Raw genomic sequence first — 22,000 nt, 5'->3', positions numbered from 1 at the left:
TGTAAAATGTAAATTCTTATGGCAAGAGAAGATTTACAAAGTTTCATGAGCCAATGGGTAGGATTTGGAATGGAGATGTGTAGGGAGAGCATTTTAAGTCCAATCTTCTCTTCCAACATGGTGGCCTTTATCTGTGGCAGAGATTGTAGACTAAGTAGGCCATGAGTTCATCTCTTTCTCTTCCTGCCTTTTCTTAAATGGATCAGAAGAGCTAGAGCAACAGAAAGGTTGGGGAGGGCAGGCAGGCCCCCAAGCTCGTGGGCCTTTCGTCTCCTTTCTTCTCCTTGGCCTCTGAGCACACAGTGGCCAGTCCAGCCGGGCTGTGGTGGGCGAGCCCCAGGAGCAGGAGACTCCTGGCATGTACTGGAGCTGTGTCTTGGCCATCAGCTCCCTCCTCTCCGTGCATGGAGCTGATTGTCAAATGCAGGTAATACAACTGTGTCTGTGCATATGTGCATGTGGGTGTGCTGAGAGAAATAAAAATAATCTTGAAAGAGACGATATGTAATCTCTTACCAAAATGCAAACCCAAACCAGTCATCTTACACACACACACACACACACACACACACACACACACACAGGCAGCTGTTGGACAACAAAGTCTGAAAAAGTCTTGCAGGCCAAAGACTCTGTGACCAGCTATAGCTGAGATTTGCATTTTCACGAACCTCCTCTCGGTCCTGGTTGGAGATGATCAATGTCAATTTAATGCCCTTGCAGCTGTGTCCCCAGGAAGGGGTCTTGCTTGTTCACTTATGTGCATGTTTTGAGCACTTTCCCAGTTCTTCTGGCAAGTAGGTCCTACTTTAGGGTTGTGTGTTTTAAATTTTTGTGTCTTTTTTCCCCCTTTCTTCCCTCTTAGGTTGTAATTAAGGGAAGTATATGCATTTCTTGCAGATTTATTATATTGCCACTTTGTATTTTAATTTTTATAAAGTTTTACTTCGGGTAAAAATGTGATGCTTAGTCAGTCAAATATGGTGACCAGTTGTCCGTCACCACCCAGCCTGCCCTTCAGAAATAATCCCTGATGACAGTTTGGTGAGGATTCTGAATTTTTCTATTTCCAAACACACACACACACACACACACACACACACACACACACACATACACTGTCCTGCCGTACATTTTTTTCTCCACTTCCGTGTAGCACAAAAAGTCTACCTCATTCTTCCCCATGCCTGAAGAGTGTTCCATGTATCTTCATGGTCAAAACAATGACACAGAAGCATGGACAACTCACCAGAATTTTCCTAGGGATGGGGTTACTAAGTGGACCATGTATTCCCTGGCAGAGGTTGCCCAGGCAGTGTCTATAAGATGTTTGGTTCAACTTTATACATTTTGTCTGGCCGGAAGCACATTCACACGTTAAATGAAGGCATTCTCTGTCATTCAGTAAGTATTTACTGAGTGATTGGTGGGAGCCACCAACTGAACGGGGCCTAGTGTCCATCTCTGAGCATAGTGGACAAGCACCTGCCATGGGTCAAACTTGCTTTGTACCACGGGGAGAGCAGGTTCTCAGAGAGCGCAGACCCAGCCCAACCTACAGCACTGGGGGTGCAGAGAGGGGTGTGGATTTACTCTGAACAAATGCTATCTGTGGATGGGCATGAAGAGTGATGGGAATCTGTCACAGTCAAGGGAGGCAGAGGGCAAGTGTGGCATGGAGAATGCGCAGTGGGGCCCGCGGGCTGAGGGTGGAGGACACTCAGGAGTCTCACAGGCTAGTGACACAGTGAGGGTTACAGAAAGCAGTGCAAGAAGGGCCAACCCAGGGGGATCCCTGTGTGGCTCAATGGTTTAGCCCCTGCCTTTGGCCCAGGGCGTGATCTTGGAGACCCAGGATCGAGTCCCACATTGGGCTCCCTACATGGAGTCTGCTTTTTCCTCTGCCTGTGTCTCTGCCAATCTCTCTCTCTCTCTCTGTGTATCTTTTATGAATGAATGAATAAATAAAATCTTAAAAAAAAAAGAGGGCCAACCCAACAGATGACGCAGGAGCCAAAGCCGAACCACAAGGACTCCTGTCAAGTTAAACCTCAGTTGTGTTCTCAACAGGATTCTGAGATGATGCAGGTGAGAATAACTACCTCGGAAGCAACGGCGTGTCCTCCCCTCCGCAAAGCCACTTGGTCTGAAGCACAGAGACTGGGAGGTCAGGTTCCAGGAGGAAGGCAAGGCAGCATGCTTGGAAAGGACACAGAGGAAAGATGGAGTCTCCAATATCGCGCTCAAAGATTCTTGATAGAGCTGCCAGTGGTATAAACACAGAGTGTGTAACATCTCAGCCATGGAGGATGATGAGGAAGAGTGAATAACTGGCCCGGGAAGCAAGGAAAGGAAGCCACACAAAGAGAGCAAGACAAGGTGGAAGGAAGGTGTCTCATTTCAGATGCAAGGCATAAGGTTAGACATTAAATATGTGTAATCTCTGTGAGGGATGATGTAAGATATGAGGTTATACAGCTGACCCGTGAACAACATGGGGCTGAACCACGTGGATTCACTTCTATGTGCATCTTTTCTAATAAAGCATACAGTATGTAGTGTAAAGGTATTTTCTCTTCCTTACAACTTTCTTAATCACATTCTCTTTTCTCTAGCTTCCATGATTGTAAGAATACTGTCTATAGTACATATAACATACAAAATGCGTGCTCATCAGCTGTGCATGCTGTTGGTAGGTCTTCCGGTCAACGGTAGGCTGTGAGTAGGTAAGTTTTTGGGGAGTCAAGAGTCATACATGCCCCAAACCTCCATGCTGTTCCAGGGTCATTTGTATATTTAAAAAAGGAAGACTCCCAGGTTCAGCTTAGAAAAAAAAATTTTAAAACTAAAAAAAAAACAAAAACAAACAAACCACATTCTTTCTCACAATCTAGTTACATCCCACTTTTAAGAGTCATGATTTAAAACAAAATTGCATCAAGTGAAAAGTAGAGGGATGGGCATCCACGGAGCAAATGCAGGTGAGAAGGAAGTAGGGTAGCAGTGTTAATTCTGTGAGATAAAATATTGGAGTAAATCAAGAAGTAGTACCTCTCACAAAATGATAAAGAGAAGAACAACATGACGGAAACACGAACATCAGAACACTTTATGCTCCCAATGAAGTCACTGACATATACAAAACAAAAATGTTTGGAATATTAGAAATATGGTGTCAGATTTGAATGCACACCAGTCAAAGCTTTATCAAATTAATTAGACGAAATGTAAGTAAAGAAATCGAGGTGTTGAACTACGTGATTTATAGGGTTGAATACATATGTATTATATATATAATATATGTATGTATGTATTTTAATATCACATTTGGACATATTCATCTTTGAAGTTCCAAACAGAGAGTTCTAATTCTTTGGAAATGTGCACGCCACATTTTAAACACTTAGTCACATCACATACCGACTCGGCAAAGTAAACCTCAATAAATTCCACCAAGTAAAAAATGTCCAGGACACATCCTGTGGCCACGATGCAATTAAACTGGAATTTCCTAATAAAAAAAATTATAAGAACAGCAAGGCTACATCTTGGAGATTTGACCAGGACAAAAGCCGAAGATACGACCAGGACAAAAGCCAGTTCTTCCCCCGAAGAACTGAGTCTAAGTTGGAAACCAAACTACAATCACAGACCATTAACGAAACAGCTAGAATGTCATATTTCAAAATTCATGGGCTTGCAACCACAGGGGCATTTGGAGGAGAATTTCGGGCTTTAAATAATGATGATGGTGGCAGGCCTGGTGATCACAAGTAGCCAATAAACTGTGTTCAGGGGTTGACATCCGGTATTTTAATTTATTCTCACAAAGTTGCTGTGGGATGGCTTCTACAACCATCCACATTTTACGAATAATGAGACAGAGTCACAGAAACGTCAAGAAGATGTTCAGGGTCAGACACTTAGCAAATAATTTCACTGGGATTTGAACCCAGGTCGAACTGCCGAATGGCATGCTGTCCTCTCTGAAACAGAAAGAACAGATTTGAGGAAACCAAATATTAAGCTCTAGAAGGTAGAAAAAGAAACTTATAAGAAGCACGGTGGGCAGGGGAAGTAATGGTAAGACGCAAGCGGAAATAAATGTAATGGAAAGCAAACCAAAAAGAGTAGATGTTTGCACTGGTTCTAAGGAAGAGCCCTTTGGAAGCTCTGATGGCACCATCTCCTTCAGTGAACGCAACTCAAAGCAGAGAGGAGGGTGACCAGCAGAGCGCGTGCACAGAGTCCCGGAGAAAACTTTGCAAGTTAATGGGCTATTCATGCTAATAAATTCAAAAATCAAGTGATCAAAATCGACAAAGGAAAAGATTTTTAAAAACTGAATAGTCCAATAAGGAGAGTTTCAAGGAACCGCCTCAAAAGTGATGCCAGGACCAGAAGATTTAATGGAAACATTATTTTAGGCTTTTACTAGATGTATTTTAAACTATCCAACTATTTCAGAGGGTAGGAATGGATATCGACCTCTCAAATCTTTTATAATGCCAACACAACACAGGACTACAGGCTGTTTCTGTTTGTGAACATAGATACAAAAATCCCAAACAAAATACAGGCAAAACAAGTCCAGGTAAAAGAATTGCATGTTGTGAGCCAGTGGGACTTGAAACAACACCAGAATACGGGTGGCCCGGTCTTATGAAAGCCAGTCACAGGTTCCTTCCCACAGACAAACCAGAAGAGGAAAGATAGACGAGAGTGCCAAGGAGCTGAGGCAGCATTTAATAAACAACACCCATTCTTGGTGCAAATGTTTCCCGAGTTACAATTAGTAGAATATTTCTTTAACATAATAAAAAATCATTTTATCTTGATAGAGCTGTCAGTGTCCCACTTACCATAAAACACTTCAAGAATTTCCATCACTGTCTAGAAGAAGACGCGGAATGCCTCTATGTACCATTGTTTCCTAATGTTCTGGAAACTTCAGTATATTAAAAAATAGAATGAAATACGTAGTATACACATTTTTAAATTAAGTAAAACTTTTAAAGATGTTATTTATTTGTTTGAGAGAAAGCGAGCACGAGCAGAGGGACAGGGGCAGAGGGGGAGGGAGAAGCAGACTCCTCACGGTGCAGGGAGCTCAAAGTGGAACTGGATCCCAGGACCCTGTGATCATGACTGAGCCACCTGGATGCCCTTAAATGAAGCAGATTTTAATATTCACTAGGAATCAGTTGGAAACTCAAGAGAAGCTATTGAGTAGCTAGAGTATGAAGGAATATGAGAGATCTACAAGGTTGCCAATAACGAGATAAATAGGTACAAGTCATGACTTATGTATAAGGAATACCCAACTAGAAAATACATTTCACAAATGGTTCCATTCAAAATAGAAAAAAAAAGCACTGGGGAATAAATGTAATTAGGGATATTTAGAGCCTCAATGAAGAAGGATATAAAATTTGATTGAAAAGAGAATTTGAACAAATACCAAAAAAAATTAAGAAATGTTCTTGGATGACAAGACTTTCTCCCTAAGTTCATCTGTAAATCCCAGGCAATTTTATTAAGAATTTCAGCCCGATATTTTAGGGCCTGAGAAAAATCATTGTAAAGTTAATCGGAACTACTTGTTGGCAAAAATTAGCCGTAAAGTTCAGTTTTGTTCTTCAAAACAGGAACCTTTATTTTTCTGGTTATAGGTGTGATGCACAATGGTTTGTAAAAGAAATTAGGAGTAGGAATTATTAAGTACAAAGGAAAAGCTTTCAGTAAATCCCATCCATTCCCCAGTACTTTATGCACCCTTCAAAAAATTATTAACAGTTCAGTGTTCATTAATGTGAGTACATTTTTTAAAACCAAACTGGTGCCTAGAACCATTTTACAGGGTTTCTTAGCAGTGCAATATACTCGAACCTCTTTCCATACGCACACATGTAGATTTGTCAGACTGTCTTACTGGCTGCACGATGGACCATGATAAATTTAATACAGTCTTTCACTGATGCACATTTAGATTGTTTCCACTGTTTTGCTTTTTTGGGTGATTTTTTTTTTCCTTTTGGTCTGTACTCTGCATCAGGCATTTGGCTAAGTACCTCCTGGAAGTATTTCTCTTGTTTTTCTCGGTGGTGAGCATTGTCACCTCCACTCAGTGGCCATCAGCTATGCTGTAAAGGGGCTGAACCCTGTCCTGAGGCTGCTGCCCAGGTAAGCGGTGCTTCTGGTGTGCCAACTAAGGTCACCTGCAAAGCCCAGCCCTCAGCCAGCATCTGTGTGCTCCTGCTGGCCCCTCCTCCCAATGACAAACCCCATCCTGTATGGCTTTTCTGCAGCAGCAGCTCCTGAGCATCTGCCATGTGGGAAGCCCTTGTTCTAGGCACTGGGGTTTAATGAGGAGTAGCCTAGGCCAGTCGCTCCTGAATAGTGCCTTTCTTTGGATGTGCCAAAGAAAGTGGATGTGCCTTTCTTTCTTTCTTTTTTCTTTTTCTTTTTAAGGTTTTATTTATTTATTCATGGGAAACACTGAGAAGCAGAGACACAGGCAGAGGGAGAAGTAGGCTTCCTGCAGGGAACCCTGGGATTATGCCCTGAGCCAAAGGCAGACACTCAACCACTGAGCCACCCCGGTGCCCCTGAATGTGCCTTTCTTGAATGTATCTAGATCTTCTTGAGATGAATCATGTCTTCAGTCTCTGCCACATCAGAGGGAATACATATTGAGGGGGAAATGCCTGTCCTGCTTTGTCTCAGAGGCCTGGGTGTTGGGGAGAGCATCTTGAAGACCCCACATGTGTATGCATGTTGATGGATGAGGTGACCTTCCAGGGTGCTAGAAGCACAGTGGCCTAGGTGATGGGCTCCTCTTGGGGTCTTACAAACAGTCTAGGCTCCTCCAAAGAAGCAGGTTCCAAAATGTCTTTCCTGTAGCTTGAACTTGTCATGTACTCTGAGGTGTAGCCCATTGGGGCTCCATGTCACTGTGATGTCAGTTTGCTACCTGGAGTCCTTCATTCTGTGGTCCTAGGTGGGATGTTTTCCCTAAGCATGGGTCAAGGTTCTCCAGAGCCACAGTATGAATGGGTGGGTAGGTGGGTAGGTGAATGGATAGATGGATAGATAGGTAGATGGGGGGGAGGGCGGGGAATGGCTCACACCATTGTGGAGACAGAGAAGTCCTATAGTCTGCTGCCTACAAGCTGGAGACCCAGAGGGACCCAGGGCGTGGTCTGCGCCAAGCCCACAGCCCCTGAGAACCAGGGCAGCCAATGGTGTAAGCGCTGGTTGCAGTCCAAAGGCTGGAGAACCATAAGGGCTGGCATCCCATATCTAGGGCAAGAGAAGGTAGTGTCTGTCTCAGCTTGTTCAGAGCAAGTTTTCCCTTCCTCTGCCTTTTGTTCCATGCAGGCCCTCAAGGATGATGGAGTGGATGATGCCCATCCACTCTACTCAGTCTGCATTCAAATGCTCATCTCTTCTGGAAACACAGACACAACCAGAAGTGATGTTTTCTGTGATCTGGGGTCCCTGAGCCCACTTGGGCTGACCCATAAAATCCCCATCACACATTTGGCCTTAGCCTGGAGTGGAAATGCTTTGTGGAAAGGAGCCTTTGAAATGCTCACCCACCATCCATTCATTCCTTGAATACACTGATGCCCCTACTTGGCCAAACCACAGTGGAGCCCTGGGGACACAGAATTAGGGAGATATGGCTTCTCTCCTCCAGGAAATAACACTGGAGGGTGGAATGGGCTGCTTCAACACGCTGCTCCCTCTACCTTCCAGGAAGCCGCCCCAGAGGTGCCCCGGGTGCCAAGCCAACGTGCGAACACGCACACCACCAGGCCCAGCCAAGGGGCCCGAAAAACAAGGGTCCCAAGTGTCCTCACGTCATTGAATCTCCGAGTCACTCCTCTGTTCAAGACGGAAAACACCCCCTGAGCCGGAGTGACCAAACTTGAAAAATCGCCTTTGATATCAGACACTGTCGGGGAATTCAGAAATCTGAAACACATTTCATCAACCAGTTCCCCATTCTCCATATGGTTATTTACCCTCTCTATGTTCTCCAGTGAATTCAGTATATTTTATCCAGATGGAAATACTGTGGCCTTTCCTCCAGTGAGTTAGCTTCACCCAGTGTAGTGACAGGCGTGTCATGCTTTCTTAACAGACACTGAATGAAACAAATGGAAAGGAAGGAGGGAAGGGAGGGTGGCTTACTGACCTGGCTTCCCAGCAAGTCCACAAGTTGTTCGAACTCCTTTAAAGGAGGACCTAGCCATTTGCATTTCGGCTCCATTCTTTTTGGCTTTGCATTTTCTATATGGATGCTGCAGCCCAGGTTGGTCTAGAAGTCTGGAGAGGACAGTGATGGGGCACCTGTCCTCAACCGTCTTCAGGGCGCAGTGCCCTCGTGTGTGCATGTGTGTGCATGTGTGAGGGGATGCCCCTCTGGCCCCAGCACTCTGTGGATGGTGTAGTGGAAGAGCCAGTGGTTGGGAGGAAAGGCCTCCAGGAGTGGGAGAGCTGTTTCCTGGAGTAAAGCAGATCCTTTGGGTTCTTCTGCCGGGAAGTGAAAGCAGCTGGTCCTATTAGCATGACCATGCTGGAACGCTTCTCTGCGCTTCCCCAGGAAGCCTCTGGAAGAGACCCTGAAGGTCATCTTGTAGAGGACTCACATGAGAGAAAAAGCAACAAGAGCCTGGCAACCACTCATGGAGCCTGGGGCAAAATCCGAGAAAGCGCCTTAGCCAGACCTTTGGAAGGCTTCTGCATCCCGAAGAGAGGCACAGGCTGGCCCCCCGGCTCTGCTGACATTTGGTCCCATTAGGAGCAATAGCTGGTTCCAATGTCCTGAGCACAATTACCAAAGCTAAGCAGAACCATGTGACCACGGCACTGTGTTTCCAATTATTTCCTTTCCCTTCTCTCGGTCTCTCCCTCTATGCCAGGCCTAGAGGGAAAGCACTCTCCCACAGAAGTCCAATGCTGGCTGCCCCTCTACAACCCTTTGGCAATTATTCCCTTCCTTTGTTACATTTTTCATAAAAACAAGTCTCATTTTGAAGACCTTCTTTGCTCTGGACTGAAGGGTTCGCCTCTCATCCCCGGCACATCACCAGCCTCCCATCCCATGGCCCCGGCCACCCCCACACGAGAGCCAAGGCTGCAGAAAGTCACAGTTCCCTCTGGAAAAGCTTATTTTAAAAAACTGACAGGACTCATCAGGCACTCCTGCAAATGGTCCACTGGGATTAGCACAGTGTCCACCAAGGAATTTGACCCGTCTGTTCTCCTAAGTCCCACTTGTAGCCAACTTCCCCACCCCTGAGTGAAGCACACAGCCTTGCATCTGGTCCCCAAGGCTCCAAAATTTTGTGTCCTGCAAAATGCCTGGTAAGTGAGCTTGTCTTTGCTGGGGCAGCCATGGTGAGACTGGGAGAGAATGTGGATGGGAAGGAGGGCCTGGCTTGCATTCTTAGAATCCATGCAGACAGTGACAGAGCTTGGTGGAAGAGAATACAGAGGCTTTTATTGCAGAGCCCGGCACTGAAGGGGAGCAGGCTTTGACTGTGGGTGACTGGCTCCTCCTCTAGCTTGGAGTGGAATAAAAGACAGTTTCCAAAACCCTCTTGGCCCCTGGATGTCACTGTTTTCCATTACGTGTGCCGGTAGCATCAGAGAGAAGAGCAACTATTCCAGGAGGATTTTTTTTTTTTTTTAAGGTAAACAGAGAAGTCTGTTAGCTTGTAAATGTGAATAGGTAGTGTGGCATCAGGCACTGCTGGATCTAGGTGCTCATGTTACATCACTTAAATTCATCCTTGTCACACTTTCTCTCTGTCCTCTTTGCCTTCTCTCTTCTTGCTCCTCTCCTGTCCCCCAACCTCCATGAGTTGTATTCTTTCTGTGTTGGCTTTATTCCCATCAGCTCTCCCCGACACACAGGCCCTCAGCAGCTCCATATTTATATACTTCCCAATGAGCACAGTTCAAGTCCAGAAGGATCTTAACACAAAACTTTGATTATTGTTCAATTTTTCAAATGCCTGATGGATCAGGGCTGGCTATGAGCAACACACACACACACACACACACACACACACACACACAGGAGGCCCAGGTCAGCTGTGGGGAGTCCTAATGAAGTTGAACAAAATGCAAAGAAATTTGGATACAAATATATAAATAGAGTGATATTTTCATTGAGAAAAAAAAAAGCTTGAATTTTATCTATTGTTCAGCCAATAGATCTAAGCATTGCATGATTGGTCTTAACGAATTCTCTCAAAAAGGTGCAGGTTCTATGTGAGCAGACCGTGCCCTCTGGTCCTGGGTTCATGACTTGGGGCACATAAAATGCAGAAGTGATAAAATGAGAGTTTCAGCGGTTTCAGGGGAAGGAAGCAGACTGGGCTGTGGCTCAGAGGGGAGGTGAGCAGGAGGAGAGAAAGTGCAGAGTGTGAAACATTCATTCAAGAAGATAACAAGGAATAGCATTCCATTGTCAACGTGGTGCTTGGTGAGCGACACTGCGTGTACAGCTGCAAAAGTGTTAAGATGGTAGACCTTGTACTAAGTATTCTCATTGTAATAAAAGACAAAGGGGAAAAAAGAAAAGATGAAGGGATAAGAGAGAGGCAGATAACAAGAGGAGCATGTGGAGTCGACACATCGCTATTTTATTAAGAGAGGGAGTGTGCAAGCGTGTGAGCCGGTTAGGTAGAGGCATGGGGGGCAGAGGGAGAGGCAGAGAATCTTAAGCAGACTCCAGCCCAGTGTGGAGCCCAAAGCAGGGCTCTATCTCAGGACTCTGAGACCATGACCTGAGCCAAAATCAAGAACTGATGGAGCCACCCAGGTGCCCCTCTACGTAGTTTTCGAAAGACAGAAGCGATCTGACTATGTTTCCATGCTGCCGCTGAAGACCTGGTGCAGAGGAGAGATTAGGCAACCTGCCCACGAGAGGGCTGATCATCAGTGTCAGTGTGAAGGTGTGGAAGAGAGCAGGCCCCAGAGTCAGGATGCCTGGTTTCACTCTGCTGTCACCGAGTCCGAGCTGTGTGATCTTGAGAAAGTGACTTAACGTCTCTGTTCTTCAGTGACCCTGTTTGTAAAATGAAGATTTTGCTGGAGACTATCAATAGATCTTTGTGAGAACGATATAGTAAAAGCAGTCAGAACAGTGCCTGGCATATCCTAAGTGCTGAACAAATACTAGCTATTATTATTTTGTTGTTGCTGTGCATCAACACGCTGGAGGGATGGGATCCAGAGAACAGATGGGGCTGTGGGGAGGGGCAGCCCCAATGGGGGGGCGGATGTGTAGAGTCTGTGTGGATGCAAATGCATTTGTAAATTCCGTGGTAGAAAGCCGTGAGGATTGCCGTCTGAGAGCTTCTACGTTTGCATGAAGCAGGACGAGACAGTTTACGATGGGGAGGGAGGGAAATCTAGTTTCTAAGAAGGTAAAGTTTTGAAATAGTCATTGTTGAGAATGTATGATCAGGACAACTCTGGAAACGCAGTGCAGTTGCTGGCCAGAGCCGGGGGTTCAGTGGGCGGTCCCAGTGCCGGGGGCAGCAGCCTGCGGGGCTCTGCACCCTGCAGCCAGGCCTGGGGCTCAGCAAACAGCAAACAGCTGGCTCCCTCTGTGGTTGAGGGCTCTCTGTTACTTAAAATGCAAGGACGGGGAGTACAGGACTTAGGGGTACTGGCAAGAAGGTGGCTCGATGAAATGGACGGACATCGAGTTAATTTGTACTAATGCATCAAGAGCAGTGCCTGACATGCAGTAAGCTTTCCGGTATTTATTCCTTCATTCATTTTAATTCATTGTTATTGGTTGCCATGGATGGTTGGTGAATAAACTGATAAAATTAAATGGCTAATACAGAAAACAATTTGTGCCGCATGGGTGTTGCAAGACGGTCTTCTTTTAAGAAATTCTCTTTGCAGGGGCTCTGAAAGGGCTTCTAGTTAATGAGATGTTGGAAGGTCTCTGCCTTTCCTTATTTGATGCTGGATGCACGCAAACGGCAGCACCACGGTTTTCTGTTCTGGCAACAGCTTTGCTCTGTGGCTTGGGCCTGAGTCAGGAGCTCTTTGGATGGACCCTGTGTGCCACCTGCCTCACGGAAACCGAAGCAGCAGGAAGGCGCCTCTTGGTGAAGCAGAGCCGGGTGGGCTGGGCAGAGAGAGACACTGTTGACTGGTGTGCGAAGCCAACCCTTGATGTGTCGAGCCGTGAGATGGGCGGGGTGGGGGGACGGGGATGGCTGACAGAGCGGGAGGCCCTGGCCATGGTGTGATCCTGGGGCCAGGGAAGGGCACACGGGTTTGCCAAGTGCCTGCTGTGTGCAGGCATTTCCCACGTGCCACCTTCTTTTACACTCACATCGACCCTGGTTGGCACCAGGCGACACTCCCAGCCTGGGTCATAGGCTCTGTGTCTGGGAATGAGGACTCAAGGTGGCAGCGGTCCTCAGACTGGGCTCCTGGATTCTGCAGTTTCTGCAGGACTCACCAGGGCTGGTGAAAGGGGACAGGCAGGTACATCCTCGTCCCGGTTTCCCCCTGACTGGCTCCGTTGACTGGAGCCTCTGCAAACTTGTAGGAAGCACAGACGTCAGAATGCAGGGCCTCTGTCGTCTCTAAAAGCAACCCGGTGACTCTGCTGCTCTTCTGTCTGGGTGCTTTGTGGCTTTGGGTCTGCATTTCCCTTCTTTGTGCCTCAGTCTTCTTGTCTGCAGAGTGAAGGTTTGGATAATTGGAGCTCTGGCTTCTGGGAGTGGAGGGTGTGGTGAACACTGGGGTTCACCGAGCCCCACGCGGCTGGCCAGTGGGCGGGCTGGTGCCACCAAAGGACCGTCTCCTTGTTCACCCTGCTTCTCGGGTGCTGGCTCTGTGGCTTTGCTCCAGGACTCTTGTCCTGCTCCACTTGTCAGTAGCAAGTCACCCTGCTTCATTCTGCTTCCTCTTTCCTCCAGGGACCCACGAGGTGGTGGCGAAGCCCAGTCCAGTCCCCACCCGCCAGCCAAAGACCACAGATCAGGAGAAGAAGAAGGGAAGCCTTACTTCCTCCCTGAGGATGGATCCGCACAGCCGTTCTGGAAAGAGCAGAAAGTCTACGAAACTCCGGTCCATCTCGCGGTCCCTGATGCTCTGTAATGCTAAGACCAGTGACGACGGCTCAAGCCCCGATGAGAAATATCCCGATCCTTTTGAGACCTCCCTGGGCCAGGGCAAGGAGGGCATTTTCCACTCGTCCGTGCAGTTGGCAGACACATCGGAGGCTGGGCGCGGCAGTGTTCCCGATCTAGCGCTGGCCTCTGAGGCCACTGGGAGTGATCGAGGCAAGAGCAGTAGGAGGATATTCTTCATGAAGGTATGCCTGGGACTTGTGGGGCTGGAAGTGTCTGTGGTTGCTTTGGGGGGCTCAAATGAGTCTTTGAATCCTTTTATTCTGAGGTCAGAAAGGCACAGAGTTCTAATTCTGAACAAAAGCAAGAAGGAAGTTGAGGCAGGGCTCCCTGGAATGATCATAATGAGCATGGTAATGAATCAGGCTCAGTTAACCTTCTCCCTTGAGAGAGTCAGTCTGCTGCTGGGTCAGTGGGAGGTGAACCGAGCCTAGGTCCCTGCTGGAAATTGCAAATGACAATGGCCAGGACACTGGCAGGTTCTTATCTGAGGCAGACACTATCCGGCACACCCTAGCAGCTCAGGTCACTGACTTACGGGGCCGGGGTGGAGGAGAGACCTTATGTTGCTCAGGGCAAGGACAGAGGATCCGTGAGCTTGCTCCCTGAGCGCTGGCCGTGAGTGGTTTCCAGGTGCCTTTGCCAGTTCCCACGAGGGTGTGAGTGCTGGAACGGACAAGAGGAGCCATGGCGATGGGGTGCAAGGGAAGCTACTAAGTGGTGTTTGGAGACCTGCCAAAATTCAGAATGCCTTCTCTTCCGTGAGACCATATTTCAAATTGTGTTACCACAATGAGATGGAAATTGCAAGGCACCAGGGGATAGAGGCTGTTACTCTGAATTATTCTCTATCGAGTACTGAGCCTTCAGCCGCCTTCCATCAGAGGTGGGACTTCTCAAGGGTCTGAGCAGCCCTGAATCTTGGCGCTAGTGTGGCTTACCCAGCGATGGGCCAGCAGAAAGGGTTTTTCCCACACCTTACTGGCAAATCCTATGGACATGGTAACACGATTGTCAACAGAAAGTAAGGAAGGCCCAGTGGAGGGGATCTAGGACCTTGGCACAACTTTCTTTCCTAAGAAAACCATTGCTTAGCATGCATACAATAATATCATGGAACATTATACAGCAGGTTAGCAGGTCAGGTCCCCAGTGATCGATCTCCAGACACAAGCAGCTTCCCCAAGGGCCTCACCCAGCCTGGGGCTGTTCCGTCACCCGTGATGTAACTTCTGTTGGTATGACTTGAGCTCACCCAGTAGGACAGAAGGAGGGATGGACCAGCATCTCCGTGGGTTCAGGGGAGCCTGGCCAGGCTTCTGGTTTCCCATGAGTGAAGTGACAAGTATACAATTCACCAGCTGAGAGTCAGATTTATTAAAGGTGAGATCAAGTCGTCCAGGTGACAGCTCTGATAAATGAGATTCAAAAACCATTTTGAGGTTCCAAGAGACTCTTGAAATGAATTATTCACTTGCTCCTATTGAATTGCACAAGTGTTTCCTGAGCACCTGTTAGGCACCAGGGCCTGTGCCAGGCCCTGTGGGGATCGAGTCCCTGCCCTCAAGGATCTTGTTTCAAGTGGGGTAGAGACTACACTCCAGGGCTGCAGGAGGCTCATAAGGAGTGAGTGCATCTCTGACATGAGTATCAGTACATTCAGTGCTTGCAGAGCTCCGACCCGTGCCAGGCATTTTTTCAGGAGGTGGGCCATGCAGACCCAGTCCCTGTCCTCACTCAACTCTTATTCTGGTTGGGGGACAGATGTGAACACCTTCTGTGTGATATGACACTAAACCGTGAAGGTGTCTGAGGAAATCTCAGGCAGCAGACGGGCATAGAGAGTGATGAGGGGAGAGCTCACTGTCCTTTTTGGGAAGGTAATCACGAAGGCTTCTCTGAGGAAGGGACATTTGAACGGGGACCTGAAAGAGGTGGACAAGTGAGTCATCTGAACATTTCAGGTGGGGAAGAGCATTCCAGGTGGAGGGAACAGCATGTGCAAAGACATGAAGTGAAGAGTGATTTGCAGCAGCAAGGAGAAGAGGTGCCTGGGGGATGGCAGACAGGGGAGGGGGACAGAAGGTGAAGCCGGGTGGTGGGAGGCTGAGCAAGCTGGGGAGTGGCACAGCCCCGCAGGGGAGCACTCTGGCTGATGAGCAGAGGTGGAGCACGGGAGGCCAGCTAGCGCTTCGCCTGTAACCCCGGCCAGAAGTGATGTGGCCCCAAGTAAGATGGTGATGGTCTCACCGAGAATAGTCAGAGTACGGATTTATTTTCAAGGCAAACCCAGGAGATTTGTTGTGTGAGAAAATGAGAGGCGGCAAGCTTAACTGCGGGTGTGGACTTGAGCATCCTCAGGAGAGCAGATGCTGTGTGCTGAGGTGGGGAACACTGGGGGCTGGATGGTGAGATGTTCCTGAGGGACCCAGGGTTCGGCCGAGCAGATGGTGGGTGGTGGAAGGAGCTGCATAAGGGAACATATGGAGGTGAGAAGGTGCTGAGGGCTTCTGCGTGGCCCGCCCTGCAGGTGAGCGTGTGGCACCTGTCTGGTGGCAGGAGCTGCGTGCCTGGGAACAACCAGATGAATGGCTCTGGGGAGGAAACCGGCCAGGAGTCAGACAGGCTTCCCCTCTTTCGTCTCTGTGATTCGCAGGTGACCCACACCTTTATGGTTGAAATAATGTATCCACAGCTCTCTTTGTCCCCCTAGCCCCCAACCCCCCTCCCTCAATCACAGCAGCATGAGTACTTCTGGCGGGTGGGGTGCAGTATGACACAGGTTTAGGGGCGTGAGCTCATTAGTCTGACTGCTTGGGTTTGAGTCCAACTTTGGTAGCTGTATGATCCCAGACACTCACTTCATGCCTCCATTTTCTTACTGATTAAATGCAGAATGTTGACACTACTGTTCAGCTCCTGTGGGCTTTTATCAGGACTAGGTTTTAAGTACTTAGATAAGAAAATCGACCTAACCCAGTACAGTGCACACAGTAATTGCTTACTTAGCATTATCATCACTATTTCTGTTTTAGGAAGGGGACACTGACTGTTGGTGAGTGATTAGGTAATTAATGAGCATTTACTGAGTGCCTCCAAATGTGCCAGGAGCATGCAAGAGTTGTAGCTTACGCGTTCCTCCTGGAGACAGGGATGGGACACATCTCTCCTATTCCAGGGTGTGGGTGCAAACATGTGAGGTAGTCCTGGGAATGCTGAGGGGTATGCAGCTCTCTCTGTGGGAGGGCACCCTGGAGGAGGTGCTTTTGACAGCAGGATATCCAGGTGAAGAAGTCTAGATCGCAGGAAGTAGTGTAAGCGGGCAGAGGAGGCTTTGAGGCCAGGAAGGGGTAGTGTGCATAGTCGAGTCACGCTGGGGGCAGGCATAAACCAGGAAGGCAAGGAGGGCTACTGGCCAGCTTGGAATCCAAGCCAAGCTCTGGGTATTTCCTTCTCAGGAGCACAGGTGATCTTGAACCATCCATGATCAAGTTCTAAGCAAGTGAGTGTTTTAATGTCTGAGCAGGTCCCATATTAAGAGTGCCAGGGCATGAGGGTCAAAGGTGACCGCCAGTGCCAATGTCCTTCGTGGGGGAGCCTCAGTATGGTATAACACCCCCTCCTTCCCTGCTTCTTGCAGGGACGCTCTAGTCTCCTACCCTGGCTCCTGCCCCACCCTGCACCCAGGCGTGACTCAGTTGGCCCAGATGGACTCCCCGGTTGCCAGCAATGCCATGGTTACACCGATTTCAAAACAACATCTGGAAAGAGGCCCTGTGACATCAGGCTCTCCTCTAGCAATGCCTAATATGAAAATTAAAAAAGAGGAAGTTAGATAAACAGCCAAATGAAAAACAAACAAAAAAAAGCTGTATTGGATGCGTTGTGCTTGGCACGACCAGGGCTGGGGAAATCACTGCCCGGGGATGTGCCAGAGCTGGGCAGGGACGTGCAGTCTGGAGAAAGTATCTGAACCTGCATTGCCTGGGGCTCCTTCTTCAGGGGAGAGCATCCAGGCCTCTGGGGATAAATTCAAGTGGAAGAATGTTGAAAACTAGACTCTCTAACCCAACAAACAAAAACTATTCAATTTATCAGGCCTCAACCTTGAGTGGGAAGAAAGGTATGGGCTCCTGGGCTACTCCAGACCCACTGTCTTTTTTTCGAATGGGAAGAGTATTTAAAAATGCCTTTTAGGTAGGATGTTGGGCCAGAGGGAAGGAAGCTCAGGCAGGTGGAACCGAAGCTTTCCGCAGACTGGGCTGGTCTCCTTCCTCATTCTTCCTTCTCCCCTTCCTTCTGTTTCTCCAAAGACAGGCAAAGCACCTGCTGTGTATGAGATATCTGTCCCCTGGGGATTGAGAAACATATTGGATGCTGTTATTCCCTCAGGGAGCTTGTGGTCTGGAGAAGGGGACAGCTGTGAGCATCATGAATCCTATCTCTTGTCCCCTCCTCCAAGCTAGGGCGTTCTTTGCTCGGCTTTCTTTCAGGAGGTCTCATGCAGAGGATGAGTAGCAGAATTAGATCCTCGCAGGAGCCTCCGGGGTTGTCTTTCATTTCCCCAGAGCGCTCTACAGTAGCAGGATTGATGCTCCTCCTCTGGGACTTCCCTGGCAGTGAATAGGTCCGGCCAAATTACTGTGGAATCTCAGGGATCTCAGAATGACAGGATGAGCTCAGGTCCAGAGAAGTCCCTCCTGTCCGCCCCTCCAGGAGGCTCAGTACTTGTGGATGGAAGATGCAGGTAGTGCTTTGCTGGGGCGTTAGGAGGAGCCAGAGCTGTGGATGTGCAGGTAGGATGAGGGGAGAAAGGCAGGGGAGAATAGTGGAGGGAGGGAGACACATCTGCCTCCCACAGCGCCAGCCTGGCTCCAGATTTTCAAAGGGATCCTTTTAGTTTTATTCTCTTAATTATTGTGTTTTAATATTTTATTTTAATTCCAATATAGTTAACATGCAGTGTAATATTAGTTTCAGGTGTACAGTAGAGTGATTCAACACTTCCAGGGGATCCCTGGGTGACTCAGTGGTTTGGTGCCTGCCTTTGGCCCAGGGCGTGATCCTGAAGTCCTGGGATCGAGTCGCACATCAGGCTCCCTGCATGGAGCCTGCTTCTCCCCCTGCCTGTGTCTCTGCCTCTTTCTTTGTGTCTCTCATGAATAAATAAATAAAATCTTTAAAAACAAAACAAAACAAAACACTTCCATACACTACCCAGTGCCGATCACATCAAGTGCCTCCTTCATCCCCATCATCTGTTTCCCACCATCCCCCACCCACCTCCCCACTGGTGACCAGCAGTGTGTTCTCTACAGTTAAGAATCTTTTTCCTGGTTTATCTCTCTCTCTTTTTTTTCTATGCTCACTTGTTTTGTTTCTTAAATTCCACATATGAGTGAAATCATATAGTATTTATCTTTCTCTGACTTATTTTGCTTTGCATAATACCTTCTAATTCCATTCATATTGCTGTAAATGGCAAGATTTGATTCATTTTTATGGCTGAGTAATATTCCATTGTATGTTTGTACCACATCTTCTTTATCCGTTCATCTATTGATGGTCTTGTGGGCTGATTCCATATCTTTGTTATCGTAGATACTGCTGCCATACACATTGGGGCACACGTATCCCTTTGAATCAGTATTTTTGTATTTTTGGGGTAAATACCCAGTAGTGCAATTGCTGGATCATAAGGTAGTTCTATTTTTAATTTTCTGAGGCACCTCCATACTGTCTTCCGCAGTGGCATGCACCACTTTGCATTCCCACCAACAGGATTCCTTTCTCTCTGAAGCCTCACTAACAACACTTGGTTCTTGTGTTGTTGATTTTAGCCATTCTGACAGGTGCGAGGTGATACTTCATTGTGGTTCAATTTTCATTTCACAATGGGATCATCATATTTTAATTTTTTTATTTTATAGTTTTACAAGTTTAATAATTCATAAAGCAAGTCACGTGTTGAAAAACCAAACCATACTGTCCCCTCACGGTGCCATCCTTTCTTGTCCTGGTCTCCCAAAGGGTTGGAACAGCGGGGTCCTTTTAAAGAAGTCATTGTTGCAAGCTCACAAAGACATTTTCCCATGTCTCTCCTAGAAGCTGAGTTGTTTTATCTTTCACATTTGGATCTTTAATTCACGCAACATCCATTTTGAATGTATTGTGAATGTATTAAAACATTTTTTTCCTGTGTGGATATTTGATTGATCTAGCCTAGTTTTTAATGACCCTGCCCGTGCTCCACTGCATGGCAGTGCTATCATAAAAAAGTCAAGAACCATGTATGTCATTTATCTATGTATCTGTGTATGGATCTATCGTGGATCTATCTGTGGCTTTATGTTCTCTCATTATGATCCATTAGCCTTTTCTTCTTTGCACGATTAACGCATTGTTTTAATTATGATCATTTTATAGTATTTTTTTGATATCTGATCAGTCCTCCAGCTTTGTTCTTCAAATTAGACTTGGTTATCCTGTTGGGATTTTTATTGGAATTGCCTTGACTCTATTGGTTTATTTGAGGAGAACTGATACCTTCTACTATTGAAACCCTGAGCCCATCTGCTTGATGGAGCTCTCCAAAGTTTGACTCTAGTGTTTAGGTTTGTTTTTGGGCAGAGAGGATCGTGTTTCCACCATGTTTGAATAATCAGAACCCTATCTCCTTCCAATTTTTATACTTTTTCTTCTGTTTCACTGGCCAGCGCCTGCCTTGCAATGCCACTAGTAAGTATCCTTATCTCCTTCTGATCTCAAGATGAAAGCTTCATTGTTTTGCAAATAAGTAGGCTGTTTGCTGTACCTTTGTTTTGTTTTGTTTTAGATATTCTTTATTGGATTGAGGAAGTTTCTATTTGAGTTTAGAAAAGAAGTTTTATTTTTCCCTTCATCAGTTGTCCAGTTTTATCAAATGACTTTTTTCTGCATTTATTGAGATAATCATATGGTTTTTTTCCTGCCTTATTCTTGTTCATGTGGTGAATTGCACTGATTGACATCTTTTTAAAAAAAATATTATTTATTTATTCATGAGAGACACAGAGAGAGAGGCAGAGACATAGGCAGAGGGAGAAGCAGGCTCCTCGCAGAGAGTCCGATGTGGGACTCCATCCCAGACCAGGATCACATCCTGAGCCAAAGACAGATGCTCAGCTGCTGAGCCACCCAGGCATCCTGCACTGATTGACTTTTTAAGGTGGTAAGACAAGGTTACACACTCTGGGTACTCAAGGACTCCTAGTTAGGATCCATTATCCTTTCGATATAACTGTGGCTTTAATATGTTAATATTTTGTTTGTGAGTCTTGCCATTTCTATTTGCAAGAAAGATTAACCTAAAATTTGTTTCTTGTGATGTTCTTGTCTGGTTTTCATATTATGGGTGTGCTGGACTCATGAAATGAGTTAGGAAACATTTCTTTTTCATCTTTTGGAATGGTTTGACCAACACTGGCGCTATGCTTTTCTGAATGGTTGGGAAAATTCACCTGTGAACTCTCTGGGTCTGGAGATCTCTGTGAGGAAAGGTCTTAAATTATCACTGAATCTACTTAATGGATAAAAGAATATTCCGGTTTTTTATTTCCTCTGATATCAGTGTTGGTAACATGCATCTTTGTCCCAGAAGTTTTTTTCATCAGAGTTTCTGAATTTATTAGTGTAAAGTTGTTCATAAAATCTCAGTACATTTTAACTAGCTTTTTTTTTTTTTTTTTTTTTTTGGAGAGAATTGTTAGATTTACACTATGTTGTAAAAAATAATACAGAGAGATCCTGTGGCCTTTCTCCCAAGGGTAGCATCTTGCAGAACAACCAACACACTGACATCGACACAATCCACTCATCTTATTCTGACTTCCTCAGTGTGCACCTTAGGTTTGGACATCTGCAGAACTGTAGTGATTGTCAGTGTTCATTCTTGATAGTGATACTTTGTCTTCTCTCTCTTTCCTTTCAGGTGATCTTTCATTCCAGAGCCTGTCAATTCTCAAAGGATCAGCTTTTCAGTTAATTGGACTTCTCTGTTCCGTGTATTCTAATTAACCTTTGCTCTTAGCCTTATTATTTCTTTCTTCTCCATTTGTCACATTTAATATTTTTTTTCTAGCTTTTTGAGATGGCAGCTTAGATAATTGACTTTCAGTTTTCTCCCTCCACCCCCAATTTAAGGCTATGAATTTCCTTCCAAATTTAGTGGCTTCATCCATAAATTTTGATAGTCCATATTTTCATTATTTTAGGCAGTATATGCATCCTATTGTGATTTCTTGGGTGATTTGTGGTTTATTTAGAAATGTGTTGTTTAGTCTTCAGGCAGGTGAGGGATTTCTAGTTTGTCTGTCTCTATATGGATTTCTATATTGATTATTCTATAGTCAGAGAAGAGAGGGTATTGTGAATAACTTTAACAATGGAAATTTGGGGATGCTTGGGGGGTTCAGTGGTTGAGGGTCTGCCTTCAGCTCAGGGCATGATCCTGGGGTCCTAGGATCCCAATAAATCCTTAAAAAAAGGAATTTTTTTAAAGATAGAATATATATGTTATTGTTGGATGCAGTGTTCTAAGTATGTCTCTTCGATCACGTTCAATAATCACTTTTTCCAGATGTTTTTCTTTTTACAGATCCTATTCCTCTATTAGTTTAGGAAGTGGGGTGGGAGTTCAGTGTGTTAAAGTCTCTAGCTATGATTATGGATCTGTTTCACGTTTCAGTTCTGGCAATTTTTGCTTTATACATTTTGAAGGTATATTTTATGTGCATAGTCATTTAGAATTAAAAAAATATATTTTCCTGGTGGATGATCAC

The 22,000-nt window shown here is 46.2% G+C and overlaps 1 protein-coding gene across 5 annotated transcripts in view; it reads left to right on the top strand.

Annotated features, from left to right (window-relative positions):
• IL16 (interleukin 16) overlaps positions 1 to 22,000 on the top strand; it is a 102,216-nt gene that overhangs the window by 14,211 nt on the left and 66,005 nt on the right. For all 5 annotated transcript variants that reach the window (XM_041753168.1, XM_041753166.1, XM_041753169.1 and 2 more), the window contains exon 2: positions 12,969 to 13,366. In XM_041753168.1, coding sequence (XP_041609102.1) covers positions 12,969 to 13,366 — 398 coding nt within the window. The remainder of the gene's footprint in view (positions 1 to 12,968; positions 13,367 to 22,000) is intronic.

Source organism: Vulpes lagopus, chromosome 4, assembly GCF_018345385.1.
Source record: "Vulpes lagopus strain Blue_001 chromosome 4, ASM1834538v1, whole genome shotgun sequence".
NCBI classification, from domain to species: Eukaryota; Metazoa; Chordata; class Mammalia; order Carnivora; family Canidae; genus Vulpes; species Vulpes lagopus.
This window is presented reverse-complemented; position numbering and strand designations above follow the sequence as displayed.